This window comes from Formica exsecta, unplaced genomic scaffold (genome assembly GCF_003651465.1).
Source record: "Formica exsecta isolate Colony F162 unplaced genomic scaffold, ASM365146v1 scaffold4577, whole genome shotgun sequence".
Classification (NCBI taxonomy): Eukaryota; Metazoa; Arthropoda; class Insecta; order Hymenoptera; family Formicidae; genus Formica; species Formica exsecta.
Genome location: NW_021851811.1, coordinates 34,851 through 49,313, shown reverse-complemented (window position 1 = coordinate 49,313; position 14,463 = coordinate 34,851). Strand labels below are relative to the sequence as shown.

The following is a 14,463-nucleotide window of genomic DNA, read 5'->3' as shown; positions in this document are numbered from 1 at the left end:
TCCGGGCACGCGCAAAATGATCTAATAAACGTCGTCGACGCGAATTTCCACGCTTTGACGATAATTCGTCCCGTATATTGTTGGTCCTTCGTTACAAAGCTGACGATTCGTACGTTACTGGACGGGAAAACTAATTTATCGCGTACCGCTAGTTGGCCAAATATAATTAATTGTCATGTGATGGGAGCGGAATTTTCGAGGTGCCACATGTGTGCGTGATATTTCAAAAATTTCTAAATTCAAATACTAAATAATACATATATATGTCATCCATCGCATTTCGTATATTATGTTAGATCAATTAAAAAAAAAAAAAAAAATCCTTTTTTCTTCTTCCTCAGAAAAAGAATATATGCATGATAAATATAAGAAAATAATTTAAAAGTTATTTTCTCTCTTTTTTTCTTTTTATTACCGGGACTAAAATAATAAATTCCGACAAAATGAAAAATAATCATAATATAAACAATCTTTCTTCGATAAAAAAAAAAAAAAAAAAAGAAAAGAAAAGAAAAAGAAAGAAATAAAAAAAAGAGAAATATCAGAGAGCGAGAATAAAATTCCAGAAATATTTTACGTATATTTTGCTTTCACTTTCACGAAAGGTAGAATTAATTGCTCGGTTCAATTCTGATCCAGAGAGTATTTTGGGACGTCGCGATGGGACTCGAGCGCTCAGAAACCTACAATTTACAAAAAAAATCTTTCTTCGAGATCATTTGTGTGAAAAAAGTATAACAAATATATACGCGACATGCGTTATTTTAAAAAATACTTGAATCTTCAAATATGCCTTGTGTAACGACGATCCCGTTGAATACTGTTTAAACGATATTGTCGACGCTGTCGGCGAATATCGATGATCTTAATCGACGCGATTAATCAATGTCGCGAGACTAGGAAATAGCGGGATTACGATGACCATTCGATCATACACGTTCGGACATTGGTCGGCAGATTCGAACGGGAGGGAAATCAATGGTTATCACGGGATGCACGAGAGCTGGACAGATACAGCATCGAAACAGAAGAGCGAAAAGGACGGGACTCATCGACACCATGAGACAAAGATACAGAGAGAAGAGAGGGGGAGGGGGTTACTCTCGCCATGTATTTTCGGCGGAACCCTCTTGCTGTCGTTACCGAGGGACATTTCGACACGACCGACAATCCAGACTCCGAAATGCACTCTGGACGGTCGTTTGCATAGCCGCATAAAAAAAAAAAAGCTGCCTGATGTTGGACGACATATTAACGCGCCATATGGCGTTTGATAAGCGGGATTCGTGGCGCGATTCGAAACGAGGAGTAGAAGCACCGTCATTTTGTCGAACGGAAAAAATTCCCCGCGGTGACGAATACATTTTTATTTCGGCCGCTTTTTTTCCTGCCGATATCACAAATTATTTGTGATATGCGATTAATTATTTGGTATTAAGATGCTTAATTTTAAGTTTGATTAGTATTAAGATATTTAATTTTAAGATATTCAGTTTTAAAACATTTCTCAATTTTAATTTTAACTTTATTCAAACTTAATTTAAATTTTTATTTTTATTAAGATACAATATACATTGTAATAGTTTTTTAAAATTGTTTTCCTCGTTATAATATGATTTTAATTTTGATAGTATACAAAAGTATATAAACAAGTAGATACAAAAAAAAAGTGTAAGCAAATAAATATACATATGTTTCTTTGTACCTTTGAAACAAACATGTACGCGTCGAGAGATTTCTTATATTATTTTTGACTTTCCTATACTATTTACCACATTATCATATTAAAATGTTCTATGTCACGTATATTATCAGCGATTTACAGTGGAGTTTTTATTTATGTTGTGTTTGAGATAGTTGATAAGAAAAAGATATTTATTATATAAATAAATTTTATAATATTATTAATTGTGATACATACATGTATGTTTATATGTATGTGATTAATTAACGATGTTATAAAATATTTTGCGGTAATATCTTTTTAATATTGAAAATCTTAGACCCTAAATAAAGTATCTACTATGAATCACTGATGATATGGAACATATTTCATTACGATTTAAAAGATTAAGTAAAAATTAATCAAATCTAGAGGGTTTTATGAGGTTTTACCGAAAACTCCTCATTTAAACCTCAAAATGGGAAAGTTCGTTTACTGCCTATTTGAGGTATAAAGTAGGAGCTCAATACAATACAATTTTTATATAAATGGAACCTATCAAAATCCTCCAGAATCTGTAGATATGAACAAAAAGGAGGTCGAAATTAGGAGTAAAATTTCGACTCGGGTCACTTTATCGAATTTGCATATATACCCAGTATCTATTAGATCTTTCTCTTAGGTTTCGCCTTTTGATAAAAATTATAAAATAGATAGAAATTCATCATTAAATATCCAATGATTATTATGTCTATCCAATAATGCTCCACTACCTTGCAACCTGGCAGAAAGTTCTGCGAATTATATAGTATCATTATGACGAGTTGCACCTACAATATAAAGAAAACATTACAATGATATCCTTAACTTGGATTTTTGGTGAACGATGTTTTCAGGGAAATTTTTAAAAGATATGAAATATATGTATATATATATAATCGTAAATATAGAAAAAATTGTTCCGATTTACCAGTTGTGCTTTAATTATCCACTGTTTCATAGGTGCTATAGATTTTTTAACGTTCGGCCCGCAAGCTGCTAGGAAGTAGTAGATGTACGTTATCACATGTATGAAACTATTTATCACGCAGTTCAATGATGCAGGACCAACAGCGATATATCTTACAACTAACCATGCCAGAAGCAAGGCAGATACATGATGGTATAAATGCAAACCAGACACTTGATTATTTCTCTTTCTTAATAAAAATATGCCTGTTTCGACGAAATCCAAAATTTTCAAGAGAAAAAAATACCATGCACCCCTACTTAATTGTAATATAACGTTCAGATGTATTAATTAATTTGCATTGTTATATTATTTTATGAAAGGAATATGTATGAGTATAGTAAGCAATAAATAGCCTAATTATGACATTATTATACATATTCATTCAATTGTTAAAATAAGAATACTTTGATATATAAAAATGTATATCATTAACAAGAAAAATGTCTTTTTTACTTACAATTCTCGCACTATTGTTTTTCAAATAAAACAGCCGAAGATTTAATTACCGAAAGTTATTTTATCTTAATAAAAATGTAACACAAAATTATATTTTATAAATGTGTACACTGAGTTTCTTTTAGGATTAGACTTGTAAATAGACACCTGTCAATAATATATATGTATATATCCTTTCCTGTTTTATATATAACTTATTACCCTCATTGGAGTATAATCGTAGGAATAATCAAGACTTGCGGGACACGTTAAATTTGAATTTGTAAACAAACCGGCGTCGATGTGATCGTAAACTAACCAAATGTTTGCCACAATTTTAATAATATTATACAACTTTATAAACGTCTTCAGTAAATATGGCCGCCTGTTTTTCATAAATCGAGGCCCACACTCAAGTACAAGATACAGATACGCGAATATCATAAGTGGCACATGATAAGAGAACTGGATTAAAGGCAAATCGATCACTCGTGGATCTGAAAATTAAATTAATATATTGAATTATGGGCAAAAAAGGTCATGAAAAGATCATGTAGTTTGATCAACATTTAAATTTTACATTTCTACGTACTTCAGCGTATGTAGAGCATAATCGACATACTATGGTAACATCTGAGCTTGCGAGTAAAATTATATCCGTAAAATTATATATTAATTTAATATTTATATATTATCGTCGATTATATACGTATAACGTTAACATATTACATAATTTTACGCTGAAAATATTATGTTTATTTTATTCGTCATTATCACATCATCAGTCATTTACTTTGAAAATTTTACAAAATGAAAGAATTGAACTTTAAAATATTATTTATATTTTATTACGTAAGAAAATTTACGTTTAATAATAACAGAACTTTTTTTTTTTAAGTTTTTCTGCAAATGAATTTTTCCTCGAGAATTGGAAATATTTTTTAATTATCGCTAAATTTCATGTTATTACATTATAATAGCTTTAAACGATACTCTCACCAATCTTTGTCCATAAATGTTGAATTTCTTGCAATAGACCCATAATAGAGCGATTTTGTTTGTCGAATTTTGTTTAATGCGTGATCGTATCGACTTAACGATGATCAAATCGATGATATATAATCAATGTAGGCCTGTCTAACTGCCAGGAGCAAAGGAGCCACTGATCCCACTCTTACCGCTTTAGACTTCCCCCACCATCGCGAGAGAGAGAGAGAGAGACAGAGAGAGAGAGAGAGAGATTTGATATACATATTTTAAGCTTGCACGCTGCAAATTTTCTCGTCGGTTTTGCCCACGGCAGGCCGCCCCTGGGACTCGCTTAAGTTGACTTCTTATGCAAGCGATGGTGCACGGATATTCTCCGGGTCGGGTGTGTAGGTTAGGCTGTGGAACTAGATTCGGGGTTGGTTCGGTTTTGGGGTGTGTGTCAGTCACTGGGGGATGTTCCATTGCTAAACTCACCCTTCTTCTCCCGACGGTTTCCTCCCTGATTATCTCTCTCTCTCTCTCTCTCTCCCTCCCGCTCTCGGTTCTTTCAATCCCTGAACACCCCCGCGAGGATCAATACGAACCAGTGGTTATCGTGCCGATGCTCTCCGGACTTGTCGGCCGAAAAGATTTCGGGAATTGTGGTAGAAAGGGTTGGTCGCTTTTTCCAACAATAATAAACCCAATAAAATGTTACGTGAAGGATAACGAAAAGACCAACTGCATTATATTCTTTAATCAAGGATATGCAATAGAAATTATTCTGATGGGAGAAAAATTGTAGTTTTGCAGCTCAAGCAATTGAAAGTAAAAAATTAGATTTTCAATGTGTGCGTTTCTACCTATATTGTATAAATATTTATTTCTGTTACGTTTATGCTTGAATAAACAATAAGTATGTCGTTCTGTATCATTATTCCGTTTCACCGAATTATTATCTAGTAAAAGAGGAATCATGAAAACAATTTTTCAATTCCCCTGAAAAAACTCGCGTATCATAATGCAATTAAAAAATTTAATGAGCGCATGACCCTTCCCCAAAGTCGAACTTAATGCAAAAATAAAGTTACACGACGGTAAAATTCACGTCGATACGTTGTCAGAATACCGCGGCAATGTGCAAGTTGATAAATATAGCGGATAGGAAAAAAAAATGGAAGCGCGGTAAGTCGATAAATTATACGACGAAGAGAGTAGATTAAATATGTACGTGAAAAAAAATATAAAAATATAGATACAACACGTATGTGAATAGATATAAGATATAAAAGCAGATACATATATATATATGAACCAGCGCAAAAGGAAAAAAAAAAAGAAAAAAAAAAAAAAAAAAAAAAAGGAAAAAAAAAAGAAAAACGATATTGTTTTATCTCGACAATATAAAGCGCGCGAGCGTCAGGGAATTCATTAAAAATTTTAATTAACGACGCATTTCGAATATGCTCGATCGTAACAAAGCAACTTTGCGAGAAAGGAAAAAAAAAAAAAAAGAACCGCAATACCGTAATTATCGTGAGTATGTGTGGGGTTTGGCTTATTTCGCGAATATACGCAAAAACGAGCATGCGATTCTTATATTATCATCCATAATATCGTAAATGATAATAAAATTAATAGAATCACGGAATGAGAAAAGATTATCGATGACGAAATTTATGAATTAGATTTGAGACAGATTGTGTTTAATGATACGTGATTAAGATATGTTTAATTAATCAAGAATCTATCTTATATTTTGGTACGACGGTTAAAAGCACTCTCTCACGCGATTTCGCATCATGAAAGAGAGAATTGCTTGCCACGCGTGATATAATTTATAATTTAGTAGTCTATAAATATAAAGCGCAACACTTGCAAATTACAATCTAAAATATAATATCTCATTCATATATATATATATATATTTTTTTTTTTTTCTGTTAAATGCCTTGTATCGGCTTTAATCTGCAGTATTTTAAAAATATAATTGAGAGAAGGCAATGAACAACGTTTATTTTACAGTATTAATCAAATATTATCAAACAAATTAAGCAACGAGTTAAAAACTGGCTGGTTGATTACATAATTAATCGATAAAGAATTCAATTAGTCGCATTCGATACAAATAAACCATATTGTGCATGATACTTTTTAATTTATTTTTATTAACAGCTAATTTATTAGAGATATAAAAGCGCTGAGAGAAAATATCTTGCCATAATTTAAATTGAATAAAAATATCATAAATATGTGAGATATTAAACAGGATTACAAAATGAAGATATAAATATGTAAGGATATCAAATTAATTTACATCGTTTTACAATATATACGGTAGTTTTATATTCTTCCTTATGAAAAATTGTATATATTAAACAATTTTAAGTATTAAAATATTAATTAAAAGCGACATGAAAAGATATTGTTCGGGAATCATTAAAATCGCACGGACATTGAATCGAATCTGGTCGTATGTCGAATGGTACAGAATATGCGCGCCCGAAACACCTTGTTTGCACGATTGTTTCGCGAGTCGCCAGGTTCAGCGAATCCTGCGGTCAGCAGTGCATTCGAAGTTGCCATGAATCGGCTCGGCCGATCGATAATCGCATCCCGGGAATAGGATTGGCTAACGAGGACGCTATTTGCTTACGGGTTCCCATGGCTTTTCCGACGAACGACGCGGATGACTTTCCCAACGAGAGAAGGGTTTCAAAGTTTAACGATCCGACCGTAGGTAGGCATATATAATGCGAACGAACCAACGAACACGAACAGAGCCCTTCAGGAAGACGCTGAATTTTTCAGTCGCTGAGCCGAGAAACTTCGCCGTGCAAATTAATCGACGATTCCGCTTTTCCGGCCGACGATTAATTATACCGAGAAAGACGCCGCCACTCTTCGCCTTTAACAGGATGTATCTACCCAGATCTTTCAGAAAAAAATTCCCTGAAGGTTCCCTGATCTTCCAGATGCTTTTGTTCAAAATTCCAAGTAAAGAGAATATTTTAAAGATTTATTTGGGTTCAATTTCCTCTAAAATTTCCTCAGTTTTTTTATTGTACGTGTTTTTTAATGCTTTTCATTCATGCGAAGGAAAAATACAGAGCCACTTTAAGTTTCAAGTACTAGGTTTACAAATGTACTGAAAAAAAAAAAAATTGAATGGATTTGTTAAGATAAAAATTTTTAACTTGCATAACATTTTCATTTTTTATCAAGAAGACTTAAAATAAAAAATTAATAAAATTTTCCCTAAAATTTCCCCAGTTTTTTTATTGTACGTGTTTTCTAATGTTTTTCATTTTTACGAAGGAAAAATACAGAGCCATTTTAAGTTTCAACTAAGTTTGCAAATGTATTGAAAAAAAAATTGAATAGATTTGTTAAGATAAAAATTGCATAACATTTCCATTTTTTATCAAAAAGACTTAAAATAAAGAATATGAAAAATATATATTAAAATATTGAATATATAAACAGAGAGATAGATATATATTTATAATATATTTTAAACACATAATTCACTTGGATTGCTTATAATATAAGAACAAAATTATCAAAAAAAATTTTTAAAAAATTCTCTGGGTCCCAATAAAATTCCATGAAAATTCCCTGATTTTTCCAGGGAGTGGACACTCTGTTTAATCTCTACCGATTATTCACGACTCCATTTATCGCGCGAACTTGGTTCGATTTTCGAACAATCGGCTTATATTTCGCTGTTTGTGAGATTAAAATAAAAAAATAGATTCCCGAACGATTGCAATCGTGCGCGACAAGAAGGAAATGGACGATATTACATGTCGCATAAATTTGTACACTTTTGACGGAGCATAGAATAGTTATAGGATGGCGAATGATCCCCTAGGAGGGCAAAATACGTATAAATATTCCATCTTCGAGATTAAATATCCCGAGGCATGCGGAATAGGAAGTTCGCCAGTGCGTTATCGAGGATGTATGTATAATGCTGCGGGGACCTATGGGAAACGCTGATAGTAAATTTGGTAGAAGCTTTTCCGAGACAATATCGCGAAATGCCATATCAACAAAACACGAAGCGAACGGCGATAACGGCTGTCGACCGTATACATGCGAAGATAATAAATTTCTTTCGCTAGAGATATCACGTTTTAAGTAACCCGTCGTAAGGATAAAACGTGTCTCTCGTATCTTGCATTTAAAATTTCTTATCTCATTGGATGGACTGTGTATGAATCTACAAAGTAAACGTACGCGAGTCGATTGTCCCCGCGAATTTCCGAGAGGAAACATTCTTCGAGCGATACCGTTCAGTCGTCGCCGCCGTTATACGTGCTGGCACGATCGATTTAAGGTCATCCTGGCGATAAGAAGAAGGAATTCGGGACGATTCCTTCGCTCCTTTAGTCGCGCGCAGCGAGACACGCGCGCACGTGACCTATCAGCGTGAACTGTCAGTGTGCGAGAACTGTCAGCGCGACGCACGTGACAGTGGTTTCGGAAAAAAAATGCAATCGAGAAAGATACGCGTGCACACAAGGATAAAAGGAATCAGGGGACTTCCTCTCTGCTAAAAAGTCCGATCTGCATTCTTACGTACGTCGTGTCACATCACGTGCACATCTTGTCGCGTTCTTTACCTTCGCTTCCTGCTCTCCTCGACCTCGTTCGATGAAAGATGCAAACGCTCATGTTCCACTCTCGAGGAGGGAGAGAACTTTCCGTCCGCGGAAACTTCGAAGACACTTCGTTAACCCGGGACGAACCCGGGAAAAAGAGCGCGAATCTCGCCGTCGTGGACGGAAAACTTTCCGGCCCGTCCTTGCCGGATGCAGCTTGAATAATCGCGCAAGATAATTGAAACGGAAGACTCAATTTATGATCGGACAAAATCGCGCCGGCGTCGCGAGAGTCGAGCGACAAAATTATGAACCCGACAGATTCTGCGAGATTTATCAAGTAACACAATTTTTTTTTTAACGGAAGATTAATTCAAATAATTGTCTCGATGTATAATAATTACATCAGCGATATATATAATATAGATAATGCAAGGCGATGCAGTTACGTCTTTTTTCTTCTCGAAATATTTGTATCGCATTGAAAGTAAGGTGATTATCGTAAGCGATCTGACGGTAAAGTAAAGGGGCAGGTGCACGTGAGACGCACATTGAATTAAAGTAGCGTGCGAATAAACATATGCATTGTTATTATACGAAGGCTACCATCATCCTTAAAATTATCTTGTCATAAAATATAATCATTACTCGCACGAAAATGCAACACGGTGACGTTACGCTGGATATTTTTTACAGGTCATATGGGTACCTTTTATATCTACGAACCGTTTAATTCTTTCCGTCTCTCTCGGATCTTGCAGTAATAAAAGATCACGCTTTGCTTTATTATAGATAAAAAAATCAAATATCGTCATAAATTTTTATCTTCAAATAATTAATACTTGGCGCGAGACACTTCCGTGTCTCTTGATATTGTAAAAAGTGCAAACAAAATGCGATTTAATCGAGCGTAAAAACTTTGTTTCGCCACTTAATATACATTATTACAAAAAGAAAACCGTAGCAGGATTTAAAAAAAAAAAAAAAAGAGAGAGAAAGAGAAATTTGCTTCTATAATTCTAAAAAAAATGAAAATAACCGGAAACTTTCGCGCTGGATTTATTTAACACAAACATACGTTTATATGTCTAAATATAAGTAGCGACTTGAGTAAAGTCGCAATATGTTCTCCCTCGTCGATATCCTTTCCTGAGCGCAGCAAAGTATACGAATTAATGAGCGCGTACCACGCTAACGTGCCACGCACATTCGTCACAACTTTTCGCATAATTTTCAACATGGCGCGTACGCGCAGATGTCAGAAAACAGCTGGTGGTGTGCGCGTGCCTGTAATACGTGACGTCAGTGAAACGATTTTGACCGCCGATACAACTCAGATGCATAGATTGCATCTACTTCCCTCCCTCCCTGTCTGACTCTCGCCCCCCTCACCCTTCTCGTTCTATCTCCCTCTCATCCTTCAGTCGGGGTTAACGTACGACGCCAAAAGATCCTAACTACGATTCCCCTGATGGGAATCATCTCCGTGAAAAGAAGCGAAGAACCTCGGGGAAATTGATAAATTACTCTTTGGGCACAATTAATCCCCCTCCCCCCTCTCCCTCTTGGCTCTCATCGCGCGCAAGAATAGCGCACTGATTTCGCAAAATTTTTCACGATTATTTGGCGCCATTTATATAGCCAGTGTCCCCGCGCGATTTTTCCGCCTGCGGTAAAATCCATGTAAAATATTTCCCCTTTGTCGGCTATAATATTGTTTTATACAATCGCGTGGAAATGATGCGAAAAATTTCGCGGGTTACGGGGTTAAGGCGAGCGACTTTACTGCAAATGAAGGCGCGCATCCGGAGAGAGAGAGAGAGAAAAAAAAAGTAACGTCACAGAAAAATGAAAGCAAATAAGAGTAACGTCCACAGTAATTCTTTTACAGTATCCTCCTTCTCGCGACAAAAATTCCCCTGGGTGTTATTAAAACGGTAAAACAAATCGCTCTATCGCTTGACGTTATCGAAAACGCGTAAAGCGTTAAAAAAAAAAAAAAAAAAAAAAAAAACGCATAAAATACAACGCGCTCTCAAACTAAAGTGCTATTGCAGAATTTTCCCGATCGCGATAAAAATTTCGCATCCGAGATCCCGAAGTTTCTCATCGATAAGTGCTCATTAATGAGAAACTTCGTTTCCAAGATGCCACAAACATTTTCGTCTCGTAAAATCTTGCCCTCGAATCTGCGGATTTTAATGCATTTCTTCTTTTACGTCGACAATCCAACCCAAAAGAAAAATTCTACGCGTCGTAAAATTTTTATTTCGCCGCGGAAAAGAGAGAGAGAAATAATCGCGCGTCGCATTAAATGTTCCATTCACAATAGTTGGAAGTTTCGCGCGAAAACCCGTTGTGAGGTGAATGATCTCGAGCAGAATAGCAGGGGGGTGGAAGGGCTGGTTTCTCCCTCTCTCTCTCTCTCTCTCTTGCATCTTTACAATGACAATCGTGGTGGATGAAGGCACCGGGAATATATACTATGGGACGCGAAGGAGATGACAACGATGGAGAAAAAGCTGAGTGAAACCCTTAAATTTACACGCGTCGCGGGTTCCTTCCCTTTGCGGCTCCTCTCTGCTTCTGCGAGCCCGTTAGAAACCCTTTGTAACGGCGCCGTGTCATCTTTATCCTCTAAACCGTGGACGACGTTTTTATGTCGCCGATCGATCGTACATTATCGCGGTAAAACGTGATAAAGCGCGCTACTTACGTAAAACCGGGAAGATCCGATTAGGACGCCAAAGGGAAGTGTCGTCTTACCTGAAACAAGGGAGATAATCGGTATCAGTTACAATTTCGTAATCAATAATGGAAGAAAAAAAAAAAAAATGACAGAATCTAAAAATGTCAATTATTACAAATGGGCGTCAAACTAAATGCGGTATTTATGTGAATAAAAATAACGAGAGGAATTTCGCGTTTTGACGTTCGATTCACCAACGATCGAGTAATTCGGGGCATCGAATATTTCCACGTGGTAATCTCTTTCACGTTGCACTGCGACGAGAACACGTGCATTCAGCAGTAGTGCCCCGTGATTGTACTCGTTTGGCTTTTTCATAACGCGATGGGGCAATATTCTTCGACAATGGAATCGCTTCGGAAAATATTTGCCGAAAGTCCGGGAAGCGTACGGTGATACAGTCGTGTCTCGTATCAATCGCTCGTGTAATCCGTCGATAAATAATATCGAATGCACGTTACGCACGTGTACGCGTCGATATTCCATCTATAGTATATAATATGCGTCAGTTATTATTTACAATATGCTTAGACAGAACGATCTCGATGATAACACGCAATATGATTGTAACGTTATATTGTATTATTACATTATTGTACACACAGGATATGTTCAAGCTATCGAATGGCTACACTTAATATACCGGAATAATGGATTTTACTGAATAAAAATATTGTTACCGATTTAAAAGTAATATCTAAATCAGTTATATAAAGCGCTTCTGTAAATAATATTTGATGGAGGAAAACACGTTGTAATAAAGTCCATTTCATCAGTTTTCATATCAATTTCAATGATTTAATGGTTGTAAATGGGAAAAGAGAAAGAGAGAGAGAGGTAATAAACTCAATAATAAGAGAACTAGAGCAGGAGGTGGACGAGAGGAACGAAATGAAAGAAAAAGTGCACGCGCGCAATTGCAATTGCCATCGACGAGGACATTCTACCTTCGACATCTGATATTTCAGAGTATTAAATTCCCCAGGTTTGCACGCCCACGCCCTTGTAAACGACAGCCCCGAGGGAGAAGGTTTTCAACATGGCGGGGCGATAGCGAGAGAAAGAGATACCAAGTCTCTCGTCACCTTTCTCCCTCACCCCTCTCCGTCGTCACGCAATGCCACGTGACTGCGTCTCTTTGAGAATAAACACTGTCATCGCGCGGTGTCATCCTCGTCTCCGTTACGTCGCCATCTTTTACACGTAAACGCGTATAAAAAATTAAAAAAAATGTAGGGCAGTAACACGCTTTGTAAACAAGTGAGAGAGGGATTTTAAATCTTGACGGTAGCTTGTAAGAGTTTATCCTTTGTGAAGATTATGCAGATGTTACTCAGCATCTTCCCCTTTCTTTCAGCTTTAAATTCATACACACGAGATATGATGTGTTAAAAGAGAAATAATTTTTAAAATAATATTACTAGAGAAAGAAAGCGAGACTATTCCTTTTTAACAATATAAAATATTAATTTTAATTATTTAATATTACTTTAATAATATAAAAATATATACAAAAGCAATTTATATATAATATACATATATATCGTTATTAAATTGCAAAGAGAGGGAAAATGGTTCACCGGTAAAATTAAAGTTTGCGCAATAAAGAGCAAAATTCCTCGAGCACACAAATGCAATTAATTAAGATTTTAATTAAAGTATTTAATTTAAACACATGGAAGAAAAAAATATGTGTTAAAGACGAGATTGTCTTCTGCTTCAATATTTGTTGCGACTCTCTCTCTCTCTCTCTTTCTCTTTACCAATTATGTATATTAAATATTATTTAACCGAGATGTGCGAAAATGCTAACTTTTGCAGCCGAGAATATAAAATCTTCACCTGCGAATGCGAAAAGAATAAAAGACGTGTGTACGTATCATTGTTATTGTGATGAAACGTCACCTAACGATAGCGAGGCTAATACTTGCCGACTATTACGCGCGACTCATTAACGATAGCCATTGTTTGTCGCGCGTATCCATTTCGACACAAATGCCAAGGTGACTGCGGTGATCACGATTGTTGCAGACGCTCAGCCTTAATTAATATGCGAATCTTAGGAAAGGCATGGGCGTGGAAGCGCGCGTTAAAGTCGCCGCCGGTGAATTAACTTCCTAATTAACGACCGCGGCTGCGACGTCGTTATTAAGGTGTTAAAGTGAGAGATAATATACGCCTGCGGAAAAACTTTCATTTGTGCACGGACGGTTGCACCTCCAACATGCATCGTTCCAATTAACCTTGATGCGGAAAAACATGATCTAAGTAACACTAAACTAAATTATTATACTGAGATTATTCTAGTCCGATAAAATTTTATCTATTTTTCTCATATGTCATACAAAGTTACTTGTCATTAATAATTACAACATAAAAAAATAATAATATAAAAATATAAATGACTCATTATTATCAATATTTTTCTTTAATATAGGAAAGAGACAGATACCGGACGGTGGCTTTTCTACTCGGTAGGAAGAATATAACTTCTTATCTAAGAGCGGTGCTCTCTCACAATACGAGCACCTCCCCGGGGTTAATCGATCGTGGCCGCGCGCGCTCTCCCATAACTTATCTACGGTGCAGAAGCTCGCGGGGAAATCGGCGCAAAGTTGGCGGGCGCCGTCATAACGCTGCCGTGCATTGTACGAGCGAATCGTTCGATCGGCTGGAAATTGAAATTTACGAGGCGACTGTACGTGCAACGTTGCACCCTGGTAATTTTCCAGCGACGAATCTCGACCGCCTCTTCCTCGCCGGAGAGAGAGAAATATCCTGCCAAACCGCTGCAATTTTTTTTTAAATAAAATTTTTATTTAAATGTAAAGGAAGAGAAATATATGATACGTGTGTCTAAGTATTCTTCTTTCGGTTTTAATTATTTCAAATTTAAAAACTATATAAGATAAAATTTATACAGCCACTTTATATGCTTTCTGATTTTCACATTACATTGGATTATAAATTTGTTGTTAAATTTTATTTGAATATTAAGTATAATTAATATTATAATCAAAATTAAAAT

General features: G+C 35.8%; 2 protein-coding genes across 3 annotated transcripts in view; both read right to left on the bottom strand.

Annotated features, from left to right (window-relative positions):
- Positions 1-494: 494 nt before the first annotated feature.
- The window catches only part of LOC115240857 (E3 SUMO-protein ligase CBX4-like), a 31,624-nt gene continuing 17,655 nt past the window's right edge, over positions 495-14,463 (bottom strand). Inside the window, exons 2-3 of one of the 2 annotated variants that reach the window (XM_029816250.1) lie at positions 11,403-11,452; positions 495-683 (exon numbers count right to left, since the gene is read on the bottom strand). In XM_029816250.1, the coding sequence (XP_029672110.1) occupies positions 11,449-11,452 (4 nt within the window). In that variant the 3' untranslated portion in view covers positions 495-683; positions 11,403-11,448. Of the gene's footprint in view, positions 684-11,161; positions 11,453-14,463 lie in introns of those variants that run through there. The other variant, XM_029816249.1, reaches the window with a different exon arrangement.
- Positions 1,645-5,205, bottom strand: LOC115240858 (elongation of very long chain fatty acids protein 4-like). Its single transcript, XM_029816251.1, has 5 exons — positions 4,110-5,205; positions 3,333-3,607; positions 3,129-3,136; positions 2,634-2,928; positions 1,645-2,493 (listed from the first exon to the last, which is right to left on the bottom strand). The coding sequence occupies exons 1-5, from the start codon at positions 4,150-4,152 to the stop codon at positions 2,329-2,331; spliced, it is 786 nt and encodes a 261-aa protein (XP_029672111.1). The 5' UTR covers positions 4,153-5,205; the 3' UTR covers positions 1,645-2,328.

Excerpts from the sequence above, each read along its gene's own strand:
- LOC115240858 (XM_029816251.1), bottom strand. The coding sequence starts at position 4,152 with ATGGGTCTATTGCAAGAAATTCAACATTTATGGACAAAGATTG. Across the intron at positions 3,608-4,109 it reads ACATTTATGGACAAAGATTG|ATCCACGAGTGATCGATTTG; the intron begins GTGAGAGTATCG and ends TTTAATTTTCAG. Across the intron at positions 2,494-2,633 it reads GGATAATTAAAGCACAACTG|GTGCAACTCGTCATAATGAT; the intron begins GTAAATCGGAAC and ends TTTATATTGTAG.